Here is a 23819-nt window from a genome sequence, read left to right on the forward strand (position 1 = left end):
TAAGGTAAAAAGTTACCTCAGAAAGCATAGATACAAAGATTGAATTTGTACTAGAATTTTTTAATTGGATGCAATTTGGTAATTACCAGCAGCTCCACTTCAAGCCATTTGTAAAACAAAATGTTATTTTTTTTCCTATAGTAATCAGGGAATCTAATGGATATTTACAAAATCATGAAAGGTTTGGAGAAGTTGAACAATGAACAAGCGTTTCCACTGATTGGTAACAAGTAGTCATAGATCAAAAGAGGAAATTACAAGTTTTCATACAGAGGGCCAAAAGAACAGGAAATGCTTTTCTGCACAGGTGGTTACTGAAGCAGAGGCTGTAGAGAACAATTTAACTTGCTGCCAAATGCTTGGCAAGTCAGTGTAGTGATTGCTTTGCATGCCAGCCTCAGGCAAATTCAGCCTGTTCCAATAGATGACCAGGTAACATTTTTTTTTTAAAGTGATGTTGATAGAAGGATAATCCCTCTGTTCTTCAAAACAGTGCCATGTGATCTTTTCAACCACCTGAAAGACCAGACAGGATCTTGCTTCAACATCTCATCTGAAAGACAGCATCTCTCACAGTGCAGCACTCTCTCAATGCTGCACTGGAGTGTCAGGCTAGATTTTTGTGCTCAAACCTCTGGAGTCAAAGTAATTTACAGCTCAAAAGGAGGCCATTCAGCTCTCCAAAGAGTTATGCTGTCAGTCCCACTCCCTGGCTCGATCACCATAGCCCTGCAAATCTATTTCTCTCAGGTGACCATCCAACTTCCTCTCAAGGTCATTGATCCTCTCTGCTTCCACCACCCTTGTGGGCAGCGAGTTCCAGGTCATTGCCACCCGCTGTGCAAAACAGTGCTTCCTCATATTCCCCCTGCACCTTTTGCCTAAAATTTTCAATCTGCCTCCTACTCCTTGTCCCATTCGTTAATGGGAACAGCTTTTCCTTGTCCAACTTATCTTCCTGTACGCTTGTATAAAATCTCCTCTCAATCTTTTGTTCCAAGGAGAAAAACCCAGTTTTTCCAACCTAACCTTGCATCTAAAATCCTCCATCCCTGGAATGATTCTGCTAAGGACCTTAACATCCTGTGGTGACCAGAACTGGATGCAATACTCCAGTTGGGGTCTTTGGATTAGGACTTGAACCCACAATCTTTTGACTCAAGAGGTGACAGTGCTACCATCTGAACCATAGCTGCACTATACACTGTACTACTGAATGTTATTTTGTTCATTCCAATAATTTTCTAACTGACGACAGTCATGATTTTTGACAATCCAGATACAGAACTTACCTTTAATTGCAAGTGACGCTCATGTTTGTGCACGCAACTGCTGCAAAATCACTACCCCAAAGAATGACAGTCTACTCCATTTATGCTATGTGTGCACCAGAATTGAAACCATAACTGAACTGCAAGCACTCATTCAAGAGGAGCTTTTAAAAGCCTTGGTGAAAGCCTTACTCAAAAATCCATGATGTCACATTATCTCAGACCTTTGAGTTATAGTAATATCAATGTAAATAAAATAATGGTTACCAACCAACACTGTCAGCATATGATTTGAGAGTGTAGCTCTGTTCAAATATAATCAGAAACCTGAAATTTATTTCAGACCATTTTAATGAATTTAGCTGTGGCATGGGAGACTTGTGTCCCAATTTTAACCCTGATGCAAATGGGGCAGTGGATTAAAATGACAGCCAGAAGGTTTGCGTCATGTTCTGCTGCCCCTACCACCCCATCATTTTAACTTCGCAAAACATTTGTACAGGTGGCCAGCACACCACAGGCAGAGTCTCGTAAACATTTCCAAGTTTTGGCCTGATTATATCAGCTCCACAACACACCATTAACGAGAAACATTAGACTGCATGGCATTCTTTGAATAATTTCTATGAGGATTCCTTCTAAGCTAAGAGCAGCAGGAATCCCAAAAGGAAATCTTGGGCTTCCTCAGTCCCAGCGTTGCATCTCCCTCCTAGCATTGGCACCTGTTTGGAAACACCCTTCCCCAGCATTAACCTTATGCTATGGTGGTCCCTTTGTGTTTTTACTCCCGCCCTCCAACCTGCATGCAATTCCCACCAGCTTTGAGGAGGACACATTTCAGAACAATTCAAATAAAACTTGGGAGCTAACATGGCCCACGCCTACGCTCAACTCTCTATGGGGTTTCCTATCCATCCTGCACCCCACCCACATGAAATACGCCCAAAGTTAAAATTGAGTTTTGCATTTGAATCCAAGCCTCTGTTTACCTTTGGCCCCAGGTTATTTCAAGTTTGACCAGGTTATGTCTGGCATCCAGCAGAGGCCAAAGGAAGCAAAAGAGCCACTACTACATTGCCTCCTTGTGGCCCACTACAATTTTAACCACACCTTGAAAAAAGGTCAGACCATCTACTTCAGTTTTCCTTGTCACAATGGATCGAAGTATATACAAGTGAGGGTAGTGTGTGTTTGGAAAAGAAAGTCAAAAACAATTTCTAAGGAATATTAAAGTAAAAATTGAGATTCTAATTTCAGCATGTGAACAGCAAATTAACTTATTTGATGAATGGCAACTGACTAATACTTAATGTTGCAATAATCAATATAAAAGTACATTGTCACAGTACTATATATGAAAATGAATAGTATGAAAGCTGTTGTGAATTAGGTTATTAGGAGTGCGTTCATACTGCAGCACGAGGGGGTTAACAGGTTGGTTTCAGACTGACAGTGCAAATGCACCACAAAGACAGCATCACAACATGCCTGACCTGACACCAGAAGGAAACTGTGTGAGGCTCTGTGGGGTGGCAGGGGAGGAGGGGGGGGGGGGGGTGGAGGGGTGCGCAGTCTCTCATGCCACTTTGATTTGGAGTTAGCTCTGACCTTGGCAACCAATTTACACTCCAAGTTTAGCAGCGTTGTTGAGCAGTTTCTGTTTCGCATCAACATTCAAATGTGACTACACCCCCAAGATTATGACTGGGGAAAAAAGGCTTTTTATTTTTAGTAACATTGAATTGTTGACCTATTTTATGCACACAAAAAAATTCTCAAGAGATGCTATCAGATAGTTAAGCAACATTGCATCTTTACGATTACCTTTCAACATAACTGAATTACAATATAGTATCGACGGCAGTGGGTGGGGGGGGGGTGGGGGGGGGGTAAAGGGGTTGGTCCAAAAAGAGCAGCCGAAGGTATGGGGAGCCCGACAACAAAGTTACCCTGGCTGGAGGGATAGCAGGGGAGGGGAAACGCATGGGAGATACGGAATGGGGGATCCGGATGGCATAGGAAGAGGAGATGGGATGGGAATGCTAAGAAAGACATGAAAGGAATGGGATGGGTACAGCATGAGAAGGATGACATGGGAGGAGTAAGAAGGGATGGCAGGGGTGGATGAGATGATGGATGAACTTGACCACAAATGTTTTGCGGGTCTCTGCTAGTACAGTATTAGAAGTAAGGCTATAGCCATCTCTGGCAGTAGATAGCATTGTTAGATCAGTGCTTGGGCCTCAGCTATTTACACAGGAACATAGGCTATTCAGCCCATCGAGCCTGCCCTGTCTTTCAATACAATCATGGCTGATCTTCCACTTCAATGCCTTTTTCCCACACTATCCTCATATCCCCCTCATGTAATTTGTATTTAGAAATCTGCCAATCTCTGCTTTAAACATACTCACTCAATGACTGAGCTTCCACATCCCTCAGATAGAGAATTCCAAAGATTCACAACCCTCTGAGTAAAGAAATTTCTCCTCATCTCAATCCTAAGTGGCTTCTCCCTTATTTTGAAATTGTGACCCCTGGTTTTAGACTCCCCAACCAGGGGAAACATCTCAGCTGCATCTACCTTGCCTATCCCTTTAAGTATTTTGTAGGTTTCATTGAGATCACCTCTCATTCTTCAGAACTCTAGAGAGTACAGGGCCAGTTTCCCTAATCTCTCTTCATAGGACAGTCCCGCCATCCTGGGAACAAGTCTAGTAAACAATCGTTGCACTCCCTCTATAGCAATAATATCCTTCCGAAGGTAAGGGGACCAAAACTGCACACAGTACTCCAGGTGCAGTCTGACCAAGGTTCTGTACAAACTGCATAAACAGCATGCGATAGACAAAGCTAAGCGATCCCATAACCAACGGATCAGATCTAAGCTCCGCAGTCCTGCCACATCCAGCTGTGAATGGTAGTGGACAATTAAACAACTGGAGGAGGTGGCTCCACAAATATCCCCATCCTCAATGATGGGGGAGCCCAGCACTTCAGTGCGAAAGATAAGGCTGAAGCATTTGCAACAATCTTCAGCCAGAAGTGCCAAGTTGGTGATCCATCACAGCCTCCTGCTGAAGTCCCCAGCATCACTGATGCCGGACTTCAGCCAATTCGATTCATTCCACATGATATCAAGAAACGACTGAAGGCACTGGATACTGCAAAGGCTATGGGCCCTGACAATATTCCGGCATTAGTACTGAAGACCTGTGCTCCAGAACTTGCCGTGCCCCTGGCTAAGCTGTTCCAGTACAGCTACAACACTGGCATCTACCCTGCAATGTGGAAAATTGCCCAGGTATGTCCTGTACACAAAAAGTAGGACAAGTCCAACCCAGCCAATTACCGCCCTATCAGCCTACTCTCAATCATCAGTAATGGAAGGTGTCATCTACAGTGCCACCAAGCGGCACTTGCTTAGCAATAACCTGCTCAGTGACGCTGAGTTTGGGTTCCACCAGGGCCACTCAGCTCCTGACCTCATTACAGTCTTGGTTCAAACATGGACAAAAGAGCTGAACTCAAGAGGTGAGCTGAGAGTGACTGCCCTTGACATCAAGGCAGCATTTGACCGAGTATGGCATCAAGCAGGCCTAGAAAAACTGAGGTCAATGGGAATCAGGCAGCAAACCGCTGGTTGGAGTCATATCTAGCGCAAAGGAAGATGGTTGTGGTTGTTGGAGGTCAATTATCTGAACTCCAGGACATCACCGCAGGAGTTCCTCAGGGTAGTGTCCTAGGCCCAACCATCTTCAGCTGCTTCATCAATGACCTTCCTTCGATCATAAGGTCAGAAGTGGGGATGTTCACTGATGATTGCGCAATGTTCAGCACCAAGCAGTCCGCGTAGAAATGCAGCAAGACCTGGACAATATCTAGGCTTGGGCTGATAAGTGGCAAGTAACATTCGCGCCACACAAGTGCCAGGCAATGACCATCTCCAACAAGAGAGAATCGAACCATCTCCCCTTGACATTCAATGGAATTACCATCGCTGAATCCCCCACTATCAACATCCTCGGGGCTACCATTGACCAGAAACTGAACTGGAGTAGCCATATAAATACCGTGGCTACAAGAGCAGGTCAGAGGCTAGGAATCCTGCCGCGAGTAACTCACCTCCTGACTCACCAAAGCCTGTCCACCATCTACAAGGCACAAGTAAGGAGTGTGATGGAATACTCTCCACTTGCCTGGATGGGTGCAGCTCCAACACTCAAGAAGCTCGACACCACCCAGGACAAAGCAGCCTGCTTGATTGGCACCCCATCTACAAACATTCACTCCCTCCACCACCGACGCACAGTAGCACCTGTGTGTACCATCTACAAGATGCACTGCAGCAAGGCTCCTTAGACAGCAACTTCCAAACCCACGACCTCTACCAACAAGGCGGCCAAGGGCAGCAAATGCATGGGAACACCACCACCTGCAAGTTCCCTTCCAAGTCACACACCATCCTGACTTGGAACTATATCGCCGTTCCTTCACTGTCGCTGGGTCAAAATCCTGGAACTCCCCTCCTAACAGCACTGTGGGTGTACCTACCCCACATGGACTGCAGCGGTTCAAGAAGGCAGCTTATCACCACCTTCTCAAGGGCAATTAGGGATGGGCAATAAATGCTGGCCTGGCCAGTGACGCCCACATCCCATGAATGAAAAAAAACTGAAGCATGACTTCACTACTCCTGCACTCAAATCCTCTTGCGATAAAGGCCAACATACCATTAGCCTTCTTAATTGTTTGCTGCACCTGCACGTTAGCTTTCAGTGACTTATTAACAAGGACACCCAGGTCCCTTTGTACATCTACACTTTTTAATCTCTTACCATTTAAGAAATACTCTGCACATTTGTTCCTCCTACCAAAGTGGATAATCTCACATTTTTCTATATTATATTCCATCTACCACGACCTTGCCCACTCACTAAGTCTGTCCAAATCCCCTTGAAGCTGCTTTGCGTCTTCCTCACAACACGCATTCCCACCTAGTTTTGTGTCATCCGTGAACTTGGAAATACTACATTTGGTCCCCACATCCAAATCATTGATATATATTGTGAACAGCTGAGGCCCAAGCACTAATCACTGCGCTACCCCACTAGTCACAGCCTACCAACGTGAGAATGACCCGTTTATTCCTACTATCTGTTTTCTGTGTTAACCAATCCTTAATCCATACCAGTATATTACCACCTATCCTATGTGCTTTAATATTGCTAACCAACCTCCTGTGGGGGACTTTATCAAAAGCCTTCTGAAAATCCAAATATACCACATCCACCAACTCCCCTTTATCAATTCTGTTAATAACATACTCAAAAAAACACCACACGTTCATCAAGCATGATTTCCCATTCATAAATCCATGTTGACTATGCCCAATCAGATCATTATTATCCAAGTGTCCATTTATCACTTCCTTTAGCAACGAGAGAGCAGAGATGCAGGGTAGTGAAGGGGCATACATTAATCAGAGTGCAACAGGAAGGGACAGAGAATACAAGCATAAGAGTACAGCAGAAATTAGAACCAGAGTAGGTAAAAATGGTAAAAAGTCAAAGCTTAAGGCTCTTTATCTGAATGCATGGAGCATTTGTAACAAGATAGATGAGCTGACACCACAAATAGAAATAAACTAATATGATTTAATAGCTATCAGAGACGTGGTTGCAGGATGACCAGGACTGGAAACTCAATGTTCAAGGTTATTTGACGTTCTGGAAGAATAGGCAGAAAGGAAGAGAGGGGGTAGCTTTGTTACTAAAGGAAGGGATCAGTGCAGTTGTGAGTAATGATATAGGTGGAATAGATTGTGATGTAGAATCAGTTTGGGTGGAAATAAGGAATTGCAAGGGAAAGAAATCACGGGTGGAAGTGGTCTATAGGCCCCCGAGGAGTTGCCTCTCTGTAGGACAAAGTATTAATCAGGAAATAATGGAGGCGTGTAAGAAGGCCACAACAATTATCATGGGTGATTTTAATCTGCATATTGACTGGACAAATCAAACTGGCAAGGGTAGCATGGAAGATGAATTTGTCGAGTGCAACAGGGATTGTTTCTTAGAACAATGCGTTGCAGAACATAGAAACACAGAAAATAGGAGCAAAAGTAGGCCATTTGGCCCTTCGAGCCTGCTCCGCCATTCATTATGATCATGGCTGATCATCCAACCTGTTCCCGCTTTCTCCCCATATCCTTTGATCCGTTTCGCCCCAAGAGCTATATCTAACTCCTTCTTGAAAACATACAATGTTTTGGCCTCAACTGCTTTCTGTGGTAGCAAATTCCACAGGCTCACCACTCATCGGGTTAAATAATTCTCCTCATCTCAGTCCTGAAAGGTTTATCCCGTATCCTTAGACTGTGACCCCTGGTTCTGGACTCCCGCACCATCAGGAACATCCTTCCTGCACCTACCCTGTCAAGACCTGTTAGAATTTTATAGGTTTCTATGAGATCCCCCCTCACTCTTCTGAACTCCAGCGAATATAATCCTAACCGACTCGATCTCTCCTCATACGTCAGTCCCGCCATCCCAGGAATCAGTCTAGTAAACCTTCGCTGCACTCCCTCCATAGCAAGAACATCCTTCCTCAGATAAGGAGACCAAAACTGCACACAATATTCCAGGTGTGGCCTCACCAAGGCCCTGTATAATTGCAGCAAGACATCCCTGCTCCTGCACTCGAATCCTCTCGCTATGAAGGCCAACATAGCATTTGCCTTTTTTACCGCCTGTTACGCCTGCATGCTTACCTTCAGCAAGTGTCCAAGAACACCCAGGTCTCATTGCATATTCCCCCCTCTCAGTTTATAACTGTTCAGATAATAATCTGCCTTCCTGTTTTTGCTACCAAAGTGGATAACCTCACATTTATCCACATTATACTGCATCTGCTATGCGTTTGCCCACTCACTCAACTTGTCCAAATCACCCTGAAGCCTCTCTGCATCCTCCTCACAACTCACCCTCCTACCCAGTTTTGTCTCATCTGCAAATTTAGAGATATTACATTTAGTTCCCTAATTTAAATCATTAATATATATTGTGAATAGCTGGGGTCCTAGCACCGATCCCTGCGGTACCCCACTAGTCACTGCCTGCCATTCAAACAAAGACCCGTTTATTCCTACTCTGTTTCCTATCTGCCAACCAATTTTCTATCCATCACAATACACTACCCACAATCCCATGCGCTTTAATTTTACACGCTAATCTCTTATGTGGGACTTTGTCGAAAGCTTTCTGAAAGCCCAAATAAAACACATCCACTGGCTCCCCCTCATCAACTCGACTAGTTACATCCTCGAAGAATTCTAGTAGATTTGTCAAGCAGGATTTCTCTTTCGTAAATCCCTGACTCTGTCCGATTCTATCACTATTCTCCAAGTGCTCTGCTATAAAAATCTTTTATAATAGACTCCAGAATTTTCACCACTACCGACTTCAGGCTGACTAGTCTATAATTCAGTTTTCTCTCTACCTCCCTTTTTAAATAGTGGGGTTACATTAGCTACCCTTCAATCTGTAGGAACTGTTCCAGAGTCTATAGAATCTTGGAAGATGACCACCAATGCATCCACTATTTCTAGGGCCACTTCCTTAAGTACTCTGGGATATAGATTATCAGGCCCTGGGGATTTATCGGCCTTAAATCCCATCAATGTCCCCAACACCATTTCTCTACTAATACTGATTTCCTTCAGTTCCTCCCTCTCACTAAATCCTGTGTTCCCCAACATTTCTGGTGTGATATTTGTGTCCTCCTTTGTGAAGACAGAACCAAAGTATGCATTTAATTGGTCAGCCATTTCTTTGTTCCCCATAATAAATTCCCCTTTTTCTGACTGTAAGAGACCTACATTCATCCTCACCAAGCTTTTTCTCTTCACATACCTATAGAAACTTTTAGCTAGTTTTTATGTTCCCTGCAAGCTTGCTCTCGTACTCTATTTTCCCCTTCTTAATCAATCCCTTGGTCCTCCGTTGCTGAATTCTAAACTGCTCCCAATCCTCAGGTCTGTTGTTTTTTCTGGCAAACTTGTATGCCTCTTCCTTGGATATAATGCTATCTCTAATTTCTCTTGTAAGCCATGGTTTGGTTACCTTTCCCATTTTATTTTTGCACCAGACAGGAATAAACAATTGTTGCAGTTCATCCATACGCTCTTTTAACGTTTGCCATTGCCTATCCACTGGCATCCCTTGAAGCAACGTTTCCTAATCCATCAGAGCCAACTCGCGCCTCATACCTTCGTAGTTTCCTTTACTAAGATTCAGGACCCTAATCTCAGAATCAACTATGTCACTCTCCATCCTGATGAAGCATTCTATCATATTATGCTCGCTCATCCCCAAGGGGTCCCGCACAACTAGATTGTCAATTATTCCTCTCACATTCCACAATACCCAGTCTCGGATGGCCTGTTCTCCAGTTGATTCCTCAACGTATTGGTCCAGAAAACTGTCCCATATGCACTCCATGAATTCCTCCTCTACAGCATTGTGACTCATTTGATTTGCCCAGTCAATATGCAGATTAAAGACACCCATAATTACAGATTGTTCCTTTATCGCATGCATCTCTAATTTCCTGTTTAATGCCATTCCCAACATCACCACTACAGTTTGGGGTCTATATACAACTCCCTCTAATGTTTTTTGCCCCTTAGTTTTTCTCAGCTTTTTTTTTATTTAGAGATACAGCACTGAAACAGGCCCTTCAGCCCACCGAGTCTGTGCCGACCATCAACCACCCATTTATACTAATCCTATACTAATTCCATATTCCTACCACATCCCCATCAGTCCCTATATTTCCCTACCACCTACCTATACTAGGGGCAATTTATAATGGCCAATTTACCTATCAACCTGCAAGTCTTTGGCATGTGGGAGGAAACCGGAGCACCCGGAGGAAACCCAGGCAGACACAGGGAGAACTTGCAAACTCCACACAGGCAGTACCCAGAATTGAACCCGGGTCCCTGGAGCTGTCAGGCTGCGGTGCTAACCACTGCGCATACAGATTCCACAGAGCTAATATCCTTCCTCACCATTGCGTTAATTGCCTCATTAACCAGCAATGCAACTCCACTGCCTTTTGCTTTTTGTCTGTTCTTCCTGAACACTGAATACCCCTGGATGTAAATTTCCCATCCCTGGTCACCCTGCAGCCATGTCGCCGTAATCCCGACTATATCATACCCATTTACATCTATTTGCGTGATTAATTCATCCACTTTATTGCAAATGCTCTGTGCGTTACGGCACAAAGCCTTAAGGCTTGTCTTAACATTCCTTGTCCCCTTCCCACTGTTTTTCAATGTGGCCCTATTTGATTCTGCCCCTTGATTTCTGTGCCTGTCACTTTTCTTATCCTCCTTACTGTCTTTTGTTCTTGTCTTTGATCCCCCTCCTGTGACTCCTTGTAAAGGTTCCCCTCCCCCTGCCATTTTAGTTTAAACCCTCCCCAATCTACCCGGGAACAGGCTATTTTAGATTTGGTAATGTGCAATGAGGTAGGATTAATAAGAGATCTCGTAGTTAAGGATCCTCTAGGGGGAAGTGATCATAACATGGTAGAATTTCAAATTCAGTTTGAGGGTGAGCAACTCTGGTCTCACCAGTATCTTCAACTTAAACAAGGGCAATTACAGAGGCATGAACAAAGAGTTGTCTAAAGCAGGCTAGGAAAATCGACTAAAGGGAAAGTCAGAAGATGAGCAGTGGCAGACTTTTAGGCAGATATTTCATAACACTCAGCAAACATTTATTCTGGTCAGAAGGAAGGACTCAATGAGAATCATGAACCACCCGTGGATAACAAAGGAAGTTAAGGAGAGTATCAAATCAAAAACAAAGGTGTACAAAGGGGTGAAAGCTAGTGGTAGGCCATAGGATTGGGAATTTTTTTTAGAAACCAGCAGATGACTAAAAAACTAATAAAGAGGGAGAAAATTGATGAGAGTAAGTTGGCAAGAAATATAAATACAGAGCTTCTATGGGTATGTAAAAAGGAAGAGAGTAGCTGAAGTAAGTGCGGGACCCTTAGATGAGACTGGGGAATTAATAACAGGGAAGTGGCAGATAAATTAAACCAATATTTTTCATCACTCTTTACACTGGAGGACACTATAAACATCCTAACAATAGATGAGCAAGGTGTAAATGGGAGGGAGGAACTTGTAACAATCTCTATCATGAGGGAAAAGGTGCTTGACAAACTAATGGGACTAAAGGCAGACAAGACACCAGGACCTGATAGCCTGCATCCAAGGGTTTAAAAAAAAGTGACTGCAGAGATAGTGGAGGCATTGGTCGTAATATACCAAAACTCACTGGATTGGAAAACCGCAAATATGATGCCCCTATTCAAGAAAGGAGGGAGACAGAAAGCAGGAAACTATAGACCAGTGCGCTTAACATCTGTCATTGGAAAAATGCTAGAGTCCATTATTAAGAAATAGCAGGACATTTACAAAAACATAATGCAATTAAACAGAGTCAACATGGTTTTATGAAAGGGAAATCATGCTTGACAAATTTGTTAAGAGTTCTTTGAAGATATAACAAGCAGAGTGCATAAAGGGGAACCGGTAGATGTAGTGTATTCGGATTTTCAGAAAGCGTTCGATAAGGTGCCACATGAAAGGTTATTGCACAAGATAAGAACTCAGGGTATTGGGGGTAATCTGTTGGCATGGATTGAGGATTGGCTAATACACAAGGCAGAGAGTCAGGATTAATGGGTCTTTTTCAGGTTGGAAAGCCGTAACTAGTGGGGTGCCACAAGGATCGGTCCTAGGGCCTCAACTATTCACTATCTATATTAATGACTTAGAGGAAGGGGCAGAATGTAGCGTATCCAAATTTGCTGATGATACAAAATAGGTGGGAAGGCATGTTGTGATGAGGACACAAAGAATCTGCGAAGGGAGATAGATAGGTTAAGTGAGTGCGCAAAAACTTGGCAGATGGTGTTCAATGTGGGAAAGTGTGAGGTCATCCACTTTGGTCGGAAGAATAAAAAGGCGGATTATTTAGATGGAGAAAAACTACAAAATACTGCAGTACAGAGGGATCTGGGTGCTCTTGTACATGAAACACAAAAGGTAAGCATGCAGGTGCATCAAGTAATTAGGAAGGCAAATGGAATTTTGGCTTTTATTGCGAGGGGGTTGGAGTTTAAAAATAGGGAAGTCTTGTTGCAACTGTACAGGGTGTTTGGGGAGGCCACACCTGGAGTACTGCGTACAGTTTGGATCTTACCTAAGGAAGGATATACTTGTCTTGGATGGGGTCTAATTAAGATTCATGTGATTGATTCCTGTGAAGAGATGGCTGTCCAAGAAGAGAAATTGAGTAAATTGGCCTATATACTCTGGATTGTAGAAGCATGTGAGCTGATCGAATTGAAATGTATAAAATTCTTAAAGGGCTTGACAAGTCAGATGCTGAGAGGCTGGTTGCTCCTGGTTGGAGAGACTAGAACTTGGGGTCATAATCTTAAGATAATAGGTCAGCCAATTAGGACTTAAATGAGGAGGAATTTCTTCACTCAGTGAATCTTTAGAATTCTCAACCCCAGAGGACTGCGGATGCTCAGTCAATGAGTACATTCAAGACTGAGATGGATAGATTTTTGGACAGTAGGGCAAATCAAAAGATATGGGGGTAGGGTAGGAAAGTGGAGTTGATGCAGAAGTTAAGCAATGATTTTATTGAATGCAAAGGAGGCTCGATGGACCGTCTGACCTACGGCTGCTTCTATTTCTAATGTTCTTAATAAACGGCCATGATCCTCCTCAGTCGTTGTTCAGCCACCCCTACTGGAAGTGCATGTACTGAAGATAAGTTACGAATAGTATTAGGCTTGTTGTGGTAACACCCACAATTGAACCACCCACCAACAAGTTCACACGAGGGGTTGAATTTTATTCGTGCGCCGCGCTCTGAAGTTTTCAGCCTTCTGACACGGAAGGGGCGCCAAAGAACCCCCATGATATTATGCGCATGGGCTCATTTAAATAGAGGGGGAGGAGCGGCTGCCCGCGATGACATAAAGGGGGCAGCCGCCGCGTCCCCGGCAATGACGTCTGGCACCAATGCGCAGGCGCCATTTTTAAAGGACTTTAAGCCCTTAACAGATTTTAATTTATAAAGTTACATTAATGCTGATTTTATTAAAATAAACACTTCGAGGCCCTTCCCAACTCCCCCCAATGCTCATTTAATTGGCCCTCATCGACCAAACTCACTTTATTGCCTTTACGAACATTCCCCCCCAACCTTCTACCATTTGCCCTTCAACCCCTTCCCAACATCCCCACATCCAATAAACAGTGTTGTCCCGGCTCCGCTACTCCTCCCACCCTAAAAATGTAATTCCTTCCCCCACCAGGTTCTTACCTTGGAGGTCCGAAGGCACACAAAGTATCAACGGTGGCTGTAAAATCGGCATTGGACAGCCGCTGCCTGCGAGTAAGTTTACTTGTATATCAATTAGGTTCATTTTAATATGTAGATGAAGGGCCCGGCGGTGGGGAGAACCACACCAAGGTCCCCCTGCCGATGATATTATGCGACGGGCCATCCTCGATGTCACGGGTCGAGGCGGGCCTCTCCCTGCAGAATTTTAACCCCCACCCCGCCGCCAAAGGGCTGGTGAAATTCAGCCCGAATAGTGGTCATTTGGATAATGAGCTGGAGGGCGATCAGCATCCTCTAAACCAAAGCTCACCAAAGATTCAACACCTCGAATGAAGGAAAGGAAGGGGAAAATTAAAAAGGAGAGTAAATCTTTCGAATTTATATTGGATTAACAAAAAGACTGAATCAGCATACATTCGTTATTTTAGTTTCTGCAATATAAAAATCTCAACTGCCTTCAATTCCTGTATTGTACTTAATAATGTGAACATATTAAACAACAAAGATACAGATGGCAGAGACTATTTAACACATCCAGCTCATATTTCATAAAAACCTTCAGTCCCCATCCAAATACCGCTGGAAAGATTCCAGAAATTGCTTTCATTGCACTGCGCAGAAGACCATTCCAGGTATTAATGACTCCTTCTGTGAAAAAGTGCTTCCTCAAATCAGTCCTGAACTTTCCTTTGACTAGTTTGTACTTGTGTCCCTTTGTCTAATAGCTATTGGTTAATTTGAAACAGTGCTTAGGACTAACTTTTTCTATTCCACTTTGTACCTTCTCACTCACCTCCTTTCAAGTGCATGCTTTTCCCAATGTTGCCTCATACAGTGGAGACAAAGAATCAGCATCAGTTCTGGGGTTTGGCAGATTCTCTTGTGCCACAGTAAACAGTATTCATGCCATGTCCTGACCGTAGCATTTCCGAAGGACATCTCCATGCTTGTGCTCTAATGATTTGGCAAACTAGTTGAATGTTCTGTTTTACTTTGCTGACTTCTGCTCTCTCTGGCAAGCGTAGGGTCTTATTACTCCAGTATCTCTTTCAACCTTGCCTCTAGTCATTTCAAGGCTAAAATTAAGCAACATTGGCTGAAAAAGCAACAAGATTAGTCCAACTGAGCTAAGTCAGGCCAGACTTCATTTAGCAGAACTTGTGTTAAAAAAGGTGCTCATTGTGATATTTATTTGCATGATTTTAGCTATCTCCATGACTCAATGCGTCCTTCTTTTCTCAACGCAGTTTTCATTACTTTCCTTAAAAAAACAGCTGAATTTATTTGTTATTCTAAAGAAAAAGGAACTCAATCTAGCCAACGTCTTACCTGATAATAGAAATTGCATGTAAGTGCACTAGTATAAAAATGGTTAGGTTGAAGAGTTTTTTTTTTAAACTATCTAATATTGATAAAACATTTTTATTTAAATTGGAAATACATTGCCCTCTTCTGATCCATTTCTCAAAGGTCCAGCCATCAAACATTATTCAGTGGGTTGGTGATTTGTTCAGATACCTTTGCCAATATTGTTTTGCACCACGCTGCAGTGATACTCATTAAATGAGCATTAAATGAAAATTATTAGATGAATTCATTATCGTAGCTGGCACTTATTTCTATTTTGAGTTTTTTTAATTTGACAATTGAGCTCACAGTGAGTATACTTATTGAGTTTGCAAGTGCTATTAACTACTTCAGTATTAAGACAGAATTAATCAACTGTTATTCATATTTCACTAGTCCTTCTGTAAAGTAATCAAAATGTGATTCAAAAATTTTCTTCATAATTTGAACATCTACTATTGCAATTCTTCAAATTGGCACAATGCAGTGTTCTGCTACAAGCAAACAGGCTCTTTCAGGTATTGCTAATACAGGATTTTAGGTTATCCAGAGTAAAAGTTCTAGGACGACAAAAGATATTTCTTAACTTTGAAAAAAATTGACTAACATGTTTCTCTGAAGTGTAGATTCTTGAGATAGACAAAACTATGATGGCCATTGCATTGTCAGAGCTCCAGAATGTCCAATGGAACAATCCCATGTAGGAAACTACTTTTCAACATTATCAAATGGATAAATTAAGCAATGGATTCGAAGTCATCTTTTTGCATTTATATAATTGACTGGAATCAATTTTTTGCATCCATGCGTAGGTCAGTAATTTAACTTTCACAGGAGTAAAAAGGTAATGGACAGCAGGAGGTCAGTGCAGCATTAGACTAGCCATAATGATCCATGGCAATCCTGCATTATTGTACTCTGCTCAAATTCCATAGATGATAATTTTTAAACCATTGTTCAGTGTTTGATAGGCTACTCTCAAAAGTAGTGCATATTACTACTTGCATAAAAAGTATACATACAGCATTCTCTTTACATTTGAATGAAACACAGCACTCAAAGTTCAGATATTACAGAAAAGTTTCAAAACGAGCACAGCATTGGTTTGCTTTGGCAGCACTTCCCGGTTTATTTAAGATTGATTTGGGTGTGAGTATATCCAAGCTATTCCCAGCACATGAACTTTAGGCAGACCTTTGGCATGCCTAAGATACAGAAAGCATAATCACCTAAAAAAAATGTAATTACTACATTTACAGAGATCAGTACAATGCACGGTCATCTTCTCCCACTACTCATAACTAACTCTGAATATTAAACACATCTTGAATACAAACACAGGTTTATAATTACAAAGTCAGTATCATATAGAATAATATTCCAAGCAGAGAAGATTTCAACAGCTTTAAGCGCTTTTAACAAATCCAGCTGAAAGCATGTTGAAAAAATAAATATATGAGAGCATACTCACACAGCACTCTTAAAAACTTTCATCAGGGTAAACTCCTAATGTAAAAGGCAGAAATCTGAAATACAACAATATAGATTTCTAAAAAGTAACCATAGTTATGGCTTAATTTAGTAAGGATTTGCACATATTACCACTAACAAGCCAAAACATGATAAGATCTGATTTTCTGAAATATATTGAACAATTCCAGTTTTTTTGCATTTTCTAAATGATAAACAAAAATCATCAGTAAAGTATCCAAAGTAAATTCTATTAAAACATATAATTTGGTATATATTCAGTATTTAGTGTATATTATGACTAAAAAAAAGCATGTGCTACCTTTTTATCAATGCAACAAATAAGTTAACTCCTTACTTCCTTGACTAAAGAGAATAGAGATCTGGCACAGCTTTGAACTTTGTGAAAGCTTCATGTCATGACAGCCAAAATTAATCTCCACAAGAAGGCCAAAAATATAGACACTGAAAATGTTAAAAGAACACAATGCAGCACATGACTCACACCCGCCATAGCGAAGAAGCCCCATTATGAAACACTTCTTAAAATGCACTAACTCAGAAAACTAAATCTATGGTAGAATTTGTGTGCACAGAGACGTTACAGAATGAAGGAATGTCTCATATGTTTGCAAAGTGGAAAATCTTTTTTGGGAATGTACACCTTTCTTGTTTTTGCACATAATTTGTCAGTGATGTCTAATCTATTAACACACAAAATGATGGGGTTTTCACATCAAAATGCATTTTTGGGCTGCAGGAAGGAATGACAACTTCAACAATTATAGATTGGTACTTGGGAAGCAAACAGATAAAACCTTTGTTATTCAATGGCTGTTTCATTATCTCAACAGTTAGCAATGTGCTTTGGATACTGCATATACATGGGCAATCCAGATTAACATTTTAAGGACAACAGTAGCTCATAAAGTGATTGAAAATCTCTAAATTTATCAATATTCTTCAAAAATATTATGAAATTTAAGAAAGGTGTATAGAACCACTGGTACAATGCCCCCAAATTTTAACATCTAATCCTAAATTTCACAAGTGGACAATGAACCTGAAAAATCACTGTGGTGTATGTATCTTTCTGAACAGTATTCTTTGTAAATATAATGTTCTTGTAAAACTGCCCGACTACAATTTAACATGTACATTAGTGAAACAGCTAGCACTCTAAAGAACTATGGTGCACTGATGCACTCTCGAATGTAAAAGTAACCCAAAGGCTACATTTCCTGTGAAATCCACCCAAAATCCTTGTCATCTGCTACAGGAATTTCTTGATTCTCTTGGTCTTGTTGGGACTCTATCACCTCCTTATCATCTTCCAGAATTATATCAGCCTGGGGAATCACATCATCCTTCCACTTAATCTCCTCCTCACCATCTGCCATTTCTTCATCAACCTCCCTTTCTCTGTCCTCGTGATCTTCAGGGTACTGGCTTTCCCCGGGATCTTCAGGGTACTGGCTTTCCCCGGGATCTTCAGGGTAGCGGCCTTCCCCGGGATCTTCAGGGTAGCGGCCTTCCCCGGGATCTTCAGGGAAGCGGCCTTCCCCGGGATCTTCAGGGTACCGGCTTTCCCCGCTATCTTCAGGGTACCGGCTTTCCCCGCTATCTTCAGGGTACCGGCTTTCCCCGCTATCTTCAGGGTACCGGCTTTCCCCGCGATCTTCAGGGTACCGGCTTTCCCCGCGATCTTCAGGGTACCGGCTTTCCCCGTGATCTTCAGGGTACCGGCTTTCCCCGTGATCTTCAGGGTACCGGCTTTCCCCGTGATCTTCAGGGTACTGGCTGTCAACATGTTCATCAGCGTACTGGATTTCCCCATGTTCATCAGGGTATGGGTTTTCTGCAGAGAACATTCCATCTGGAGACTCATCTGCACCATCCTGGTCTAGCTGAGACATCAGACTTCCACCTGCACAATCCACACATATTCCATGGCGTCTAGAGCCGTGCTTAATGCCAACGCTGGCTGCTGACATGAAGACTCTGTTGCAGACTTTGCAGACATATTTTTTGTCTTTGCTGTGCACCTAAACAGATAAAACAAATTATATTTAGCAATTTTTCTTTAAAAAGTGATTAGACTTAAAAAGCCCCTAGTAAAAAATAAAATCGGTAGAATTGGTTTGGGAGATCACTCAAAAAAGCATCTCAGCTGTGACGCAAACAAGCTTGCAGAAAATATTTCCATCACAAATTATTCCCTGTTGTATAATTTTGCTGCAGTGTGGTTTTACAGGCACTCTTTTACATCTCTCACAAGTGGTCATTATTTAAAATTTGTACGCCTGGACAGCAAGTGTTGGCAGGTTATTTGATCTCCTTGCCCTCAACATCCACATGCACATTTCAACAGGGTCACCAGATAACAATCTGAAGCAGGGAGCCTGGCTGATTTTCCTCTCTGTAACCCAGGTGTACAAGGCCAATTTTAAAACTCCTATCACTACAGCAGCTGAGATGAGCTGATAATACAGCCCGAGGTTCAAATCAGGAACCCTTTTAGTTCACATGACTCAACTACTCACCAGATAAAATTTTTGAACCATTGGAGAAGCAACCTTACAGCATTTAATACTGGCAAATGTAAATCTAGAAATACCATTACTGTATCATCGCACAGAAGGAAGATTTGACAAATCTCTGCCAAAACAGTAGCTGAAGCAGACCATTAAAAAAAGTGAACAAATCATCCTGTAAATTGCCTGTACAACTCAAAAGCAATAGCAGTGGGAGTTACAGCTCTAATTGTTCTTACCCACTTGGCAGAACAATGGTGGCAGCAAGAAAAATAAAAAATGAGAATATGCTTTCCAGTTTCTGGAAGAAATATTCATAAAGAACTTATTTGCCTTCAAATCTACTTGCATATTTACTAGGTTTTTATACAAGACAGTACTTTGGAGTTGAGAGCTGACCCTGGGATGCAAGTGAATTAGTTACGTTATTGTAGACAGAGGGTTGTCATCAGTAATAGAAGCTCTGCTTGAAGACTATTTACAAGTGGAGTTCTGCAGGATTCAGTGTTAGGATTGTTCGGCTTCACTATTTCCGACAATGATCTGGATGGTGGTGTTGTGGGTACAGTCTTCAAGTTCATAGATGACTCAAATATCAATGCTGCTATCAGAGCCCTTGAGAGAAAAAAAAAATCTGATATAGATGCAATGGGAGGATAGGCCAACATCTGGGGAGTGTTGCAGGGTTGTTGGGGGGGGGGGGGGGGTGGTGGCTGCTGGGGGGGTGGTGAGATTAACTGTAATGTAATGCATACCATGCTGGGTCTAAACTAAAATCTTGTTACAGACAAGTGGAAAGGGGTGTGGGTGGTTCGCACTATTCACCTCCCAACTGACCACAATCATGTTTTGTTAAAATGTTGAGTTAGCCCGACTGTCTTTTGGGTCAAATAAACAGGCAAAAGACAAGTTTTCTCGTAGGTTAAAAAAAAAACTTTATTTTTACACAATTCCTGAAAAAGTCGCAACCTCACACACACACATACATCCACAACAGACAGAGAGAAAGGGTGGGTAGTTTAAAATTATAAGTGTGCTGAGTATTTGTGGTTTACAATAAACATGTTAAAACCTGTTAGGACAGCCTCTTTTAAAGGTGAAGGCATGGGTGTTTATAATCTTGAACTTGTTGAGGTGTTGTAGATTTCTACTAGTTACGAATCAGCACAAAAGTGGTGCTGTGGATTTTGCTACCTTCCCAGATGGAGAGACTCTCAAAGCTGCTTTGTGATGTCTCCGCTGTAGCAGCTGTTCAGTTCTAGTTCAGCAGGGCTCTTGTTGCTTGCTGAATAACTTGCACAGCCTCTGACTGGCTTTCTGAAGGTGTTGGCTTGACCTCCCCTCTCTCTCCGGAGGGCTACTTTTTAAAGGTAAAAATCCATTACATTAGTGTTTCTGTTAGGAAGCACATGGCCCTCTTCCCTGGCGTGACCACACAATGGGCCAGGATATGATAACCATGGCTATCGATTGATGTCTGAATGGGGACCATTCTGGTAACACGGTACTACTCCACACCCACTCATTTTGGTTTGGGCTGTGAGCCAGTCTGTCTTCAAAATCCTTTGTTAGTTCATTCATGTCGCTAAGAGTCATTAATATGCAATAGTGCTCTTTTCAATTTCAAAGGAGTTCTCCCCAGAGCTATTTCAGATATGTACAAACATACGAATTAGCAACAGGAGGAGGCCACTCGGCCCCTCGAGCCTGCTCTGCCATTCAATAAGTTCATGGCTGAACTGATTACTCCACATTTCCACCTACCCCCAACAGCCTTCAACCCCCTTGCTTATCAAGAATCTATCTACTTCTGCCTTAAAAATATTCAAAGACTCTGCTTCCACTGCCTTTTGAGGAAGAAAATTCCAAAGACTCACGGCCCTCAGAATAAAATTCTCATCTCTAACTTAAATGGGCGACCCCTTATTTTTAAACAGTGACCCCGAGTTTGAGATTCTCCCACAAGGGGAAACATCCTTTCCACATCCACCCTGTCAAGACTCCTCAGGAGCTTGGATGTTTCAATCAAGTCGCCTCTCACTCTTCTAAATTCCAGCGGATACAAGCCTAGCCTGTCCAATCTTTCCTCGTAAGACAGGCCACCCATTCCAGATATTAGTCTAGTAAACCTTCTCTGTACTGCCTCCAAAGCATTTACATCCTTCCTGAAATGAGACCAGTACTGTACACAGTACTCCAGATGTGGTCTCACCAATGCCCTGCATAGCTGAAGCATAACTTCCTTACTTTTGTATTCAATTCCCTTCACGATAAACGATAACATTCTATTAGCTTTCCTAATTACGTGCTGCACCTGCAGACTAACCTTTTGCGATTCATGCACTAGGACACCCAGATCCCTCTGCATCTCAGAGCTCTGCAATCTCACACCATTTAGATAATAAGCTTCTTTTTTATTCTTCCTGCCAAAGTGGACAATTTCACACTTTCCCGCATTATACTCTATTTGGCAGGTCTTTGCCCACTCATTTAACCTATCTATATCCCTTTGTAGCCTCATGATGCCCTCTTCGCAAGTTACTTTCCTACCTATCTTTGTGTCATCAGCAAATTTAGCAACCATACCTTCAGTCCCTTCATCTAAATCATTTATATAAATTGTAAATAGTTGAGGTCTAACCACTGATCCCTACGGCACACCACTCGTTACATCTTGCAAACCAGTAAATGATCTTTTTATGCATACTCTGTTTGCTGTTAACCAACCAATCTTCTTTCCATGACAATACATCACCCCCTATACCAGGAGCTTTTATTTTCTGCAATAACCTTTGATGTGGCACCTTACCAAATGCCTCCTGGAAATCTAAGTACAATACATCCACAGGTTCCCCTTCATTGACAGCACATGTAACTCCCTCAAAGAAGTCCAATAAATTGGTTAAACATAATTACCCTTTCACAAAACCATGTTGACTCTGCCTGATTAACTTGAATTTTTCTAAATGCCCTGCTATAACATCTTTAATAATAGCTTCTAACATTTTCCCTAAGACAGATGTTAAACCAACTGGCCTGCAGTTTCCTGCTTTCTGTCTCCCTCCCTTTTTGAATAAAGGAGGTTATCGGAGGTCCAGCTCTGCAAACAGGTTTGTTGATTTCCAGTAGAGGAGGGATCACGTAACCACCACTCCATTTTGATGGTGATACCAGCGTCCATGTTACTGCGGTTTTGTTTTGCAGTTGACTTGATATGCGAGTGTCTCTAAATGTCCATGACCAATGCGAAGAAGCTTTAGTGAAAGCCAAGAGTATAGGGTTGTTACAACCAAGGCAGGAGGATTGCACTCTTTATTCTAGTTCCACTTCTCCACAGGTCACCGCATATATTTAATTTTTTGCCCACTTACCGATACGGTGAAATAGACTCTATTTTTATCCCAGAATAAAACACACCAACCAGGTTTCTTCAATAAAAACCAAAATTATCAGATTATAAAACAAGTCTTAACCAGTATTGAAATAAAGTATAAACCACACAGATTGAAATATTAAAGTTCCCTTTTTATCTTAGCCCCTCACGCTCACATTAACACATACAGTTAACTAGAAAAATAAAAGGATTTTTGTTTTTAGAACTCTATTACAGACAAAAAAAAGACACTTGGGCTGAATACTTGCTCATTCTTGAAGCAACAACAGATGAGATATGTTGTGTTCCAAAACTGGCATACAGTTTGGCCTCCGAGTATATGTAGACAGGTCCCTGGGATCTTTTAGAATAGCTCTTTTCAGGCAGCGTTGATAATTAATTTAGCAGGCTTTTCTCCAAAGACAGGAGACGAGATGAGTTGACATAGTGGACTTCTCAGGGTCTTTTAGAGAGGTGCTGGAAAACTGAGCTGGGTTGTGGTCTTCTCCTCTCCTTGGGAGGTCTCTCCACTTTTATACAGTTATACCTCAACTCAAAACAGTTCAAAAGCAAAACCAACAACCTTTTGACCTCCATTAATCTTGACCTTTCACTTCTTCGTAAACAATTTCTCCAAGGTGCCCATGTTCTCTGCTTATTCAGCTGGAAGTCAGGTGGTTTCCCGGAAAGGCTTGTTTTCCTCACCAGATCTCAGAGTGCCCATTTTAAAAACCATTTCCAGGGACGGTTTTTCAAGTCAAGTGACCTTCCCATGAACCCCTTTGAAAACCCCAAAGTTTAACATTTCTTCAATGTTTCAAAAAATGAATCCTCAGAAAAAATAGTTAACAGAACAGAGGCACTCTTGTAACAGGGTATAGAGCTAGGATGATTCACCATAAAACAAAGAGCACCAATGTGTCCATGTACAAAACCTTGGTTAGGCCACATGCAGAATACCACTTTCAGTTCTGGTCTCATATGGTGGGAAATAGAGGGGCTCTGGAGATGTTTCAGAGGGCTACTAGTTTAAAAACCCTTAGGTATCACAATAGGTTCCAGAAGCTGGGTCTTTTTACTCTAGCAGAACTTAGACCTTGCGGAGGCTTGACTAAAATATATACAATGATCAAGGGACTAAACTGTTCACATGCCGACAGATTATTTGAATTAGACAGAGAGTGAGGGGACATAAGTACAAATTACTTGAGCAGGAAATTAGGTCATATGTCATGAAGTTTTCCTTTTCCCAGAGTCTCAGTGACGTTTGGAACATTGCCAGCTTGCATGGTTGGTAGACATTCTTTGCAAACTCCAAAAAGGGAGCGACACAAGCTCCCGGAGAAGGCCAATCTCGAGATGTACAAAAGGTAGGCAG

At 42.1% G+C, this 23819-nt stretch overlaps 1 protein-coding gene across 4 annotated transcripts in view; it reads right to left on the bottom strand.

Moving 5' to 3' along the window:
* Positions 1–15393: 15393 nt before the first annotated feature.
* The window catches only part of LOC137378171 (zinc finger and BTB domain-containing protein 46-like), an 89343-nt gene continuing 80917 nt past the window's right edge, over positions 15394–23819 (bottom strand). For 3 of the 4 annotated variants that reach the window (XM_068048319.1, XM_068048318.1, XM_068048317.1), the window contains one exon: positions 15394–18579. In XM_068048319.1, coding sequence (XP_067904420.1) covers positions 17767–18579 — 813 coding nt within the window. In that variant the 3' untranslated portion in view covers positions 15394–17766. The remainder of the gene's footprint in view (positions 18580–23819) is intronic. The other variant, XM_068048320.1, reaches the window with a different exon arrangement.

Source organism: Heterodontus francisci, chromosome 16 (genome assembly GCF_036365525.1).
Source record: "Heterodontus francisci isolate sHetFra1 chromosome 16, sHetFra1.hap1, whole genome shotgun sequence".
NCBI classification, from domain to species: Eukaryota; Metazoa; Chordata; class Chondrichthyes; order Heterodontiformes; family Heterodontidae; genus Heterodontus; species Heterodontus francisci.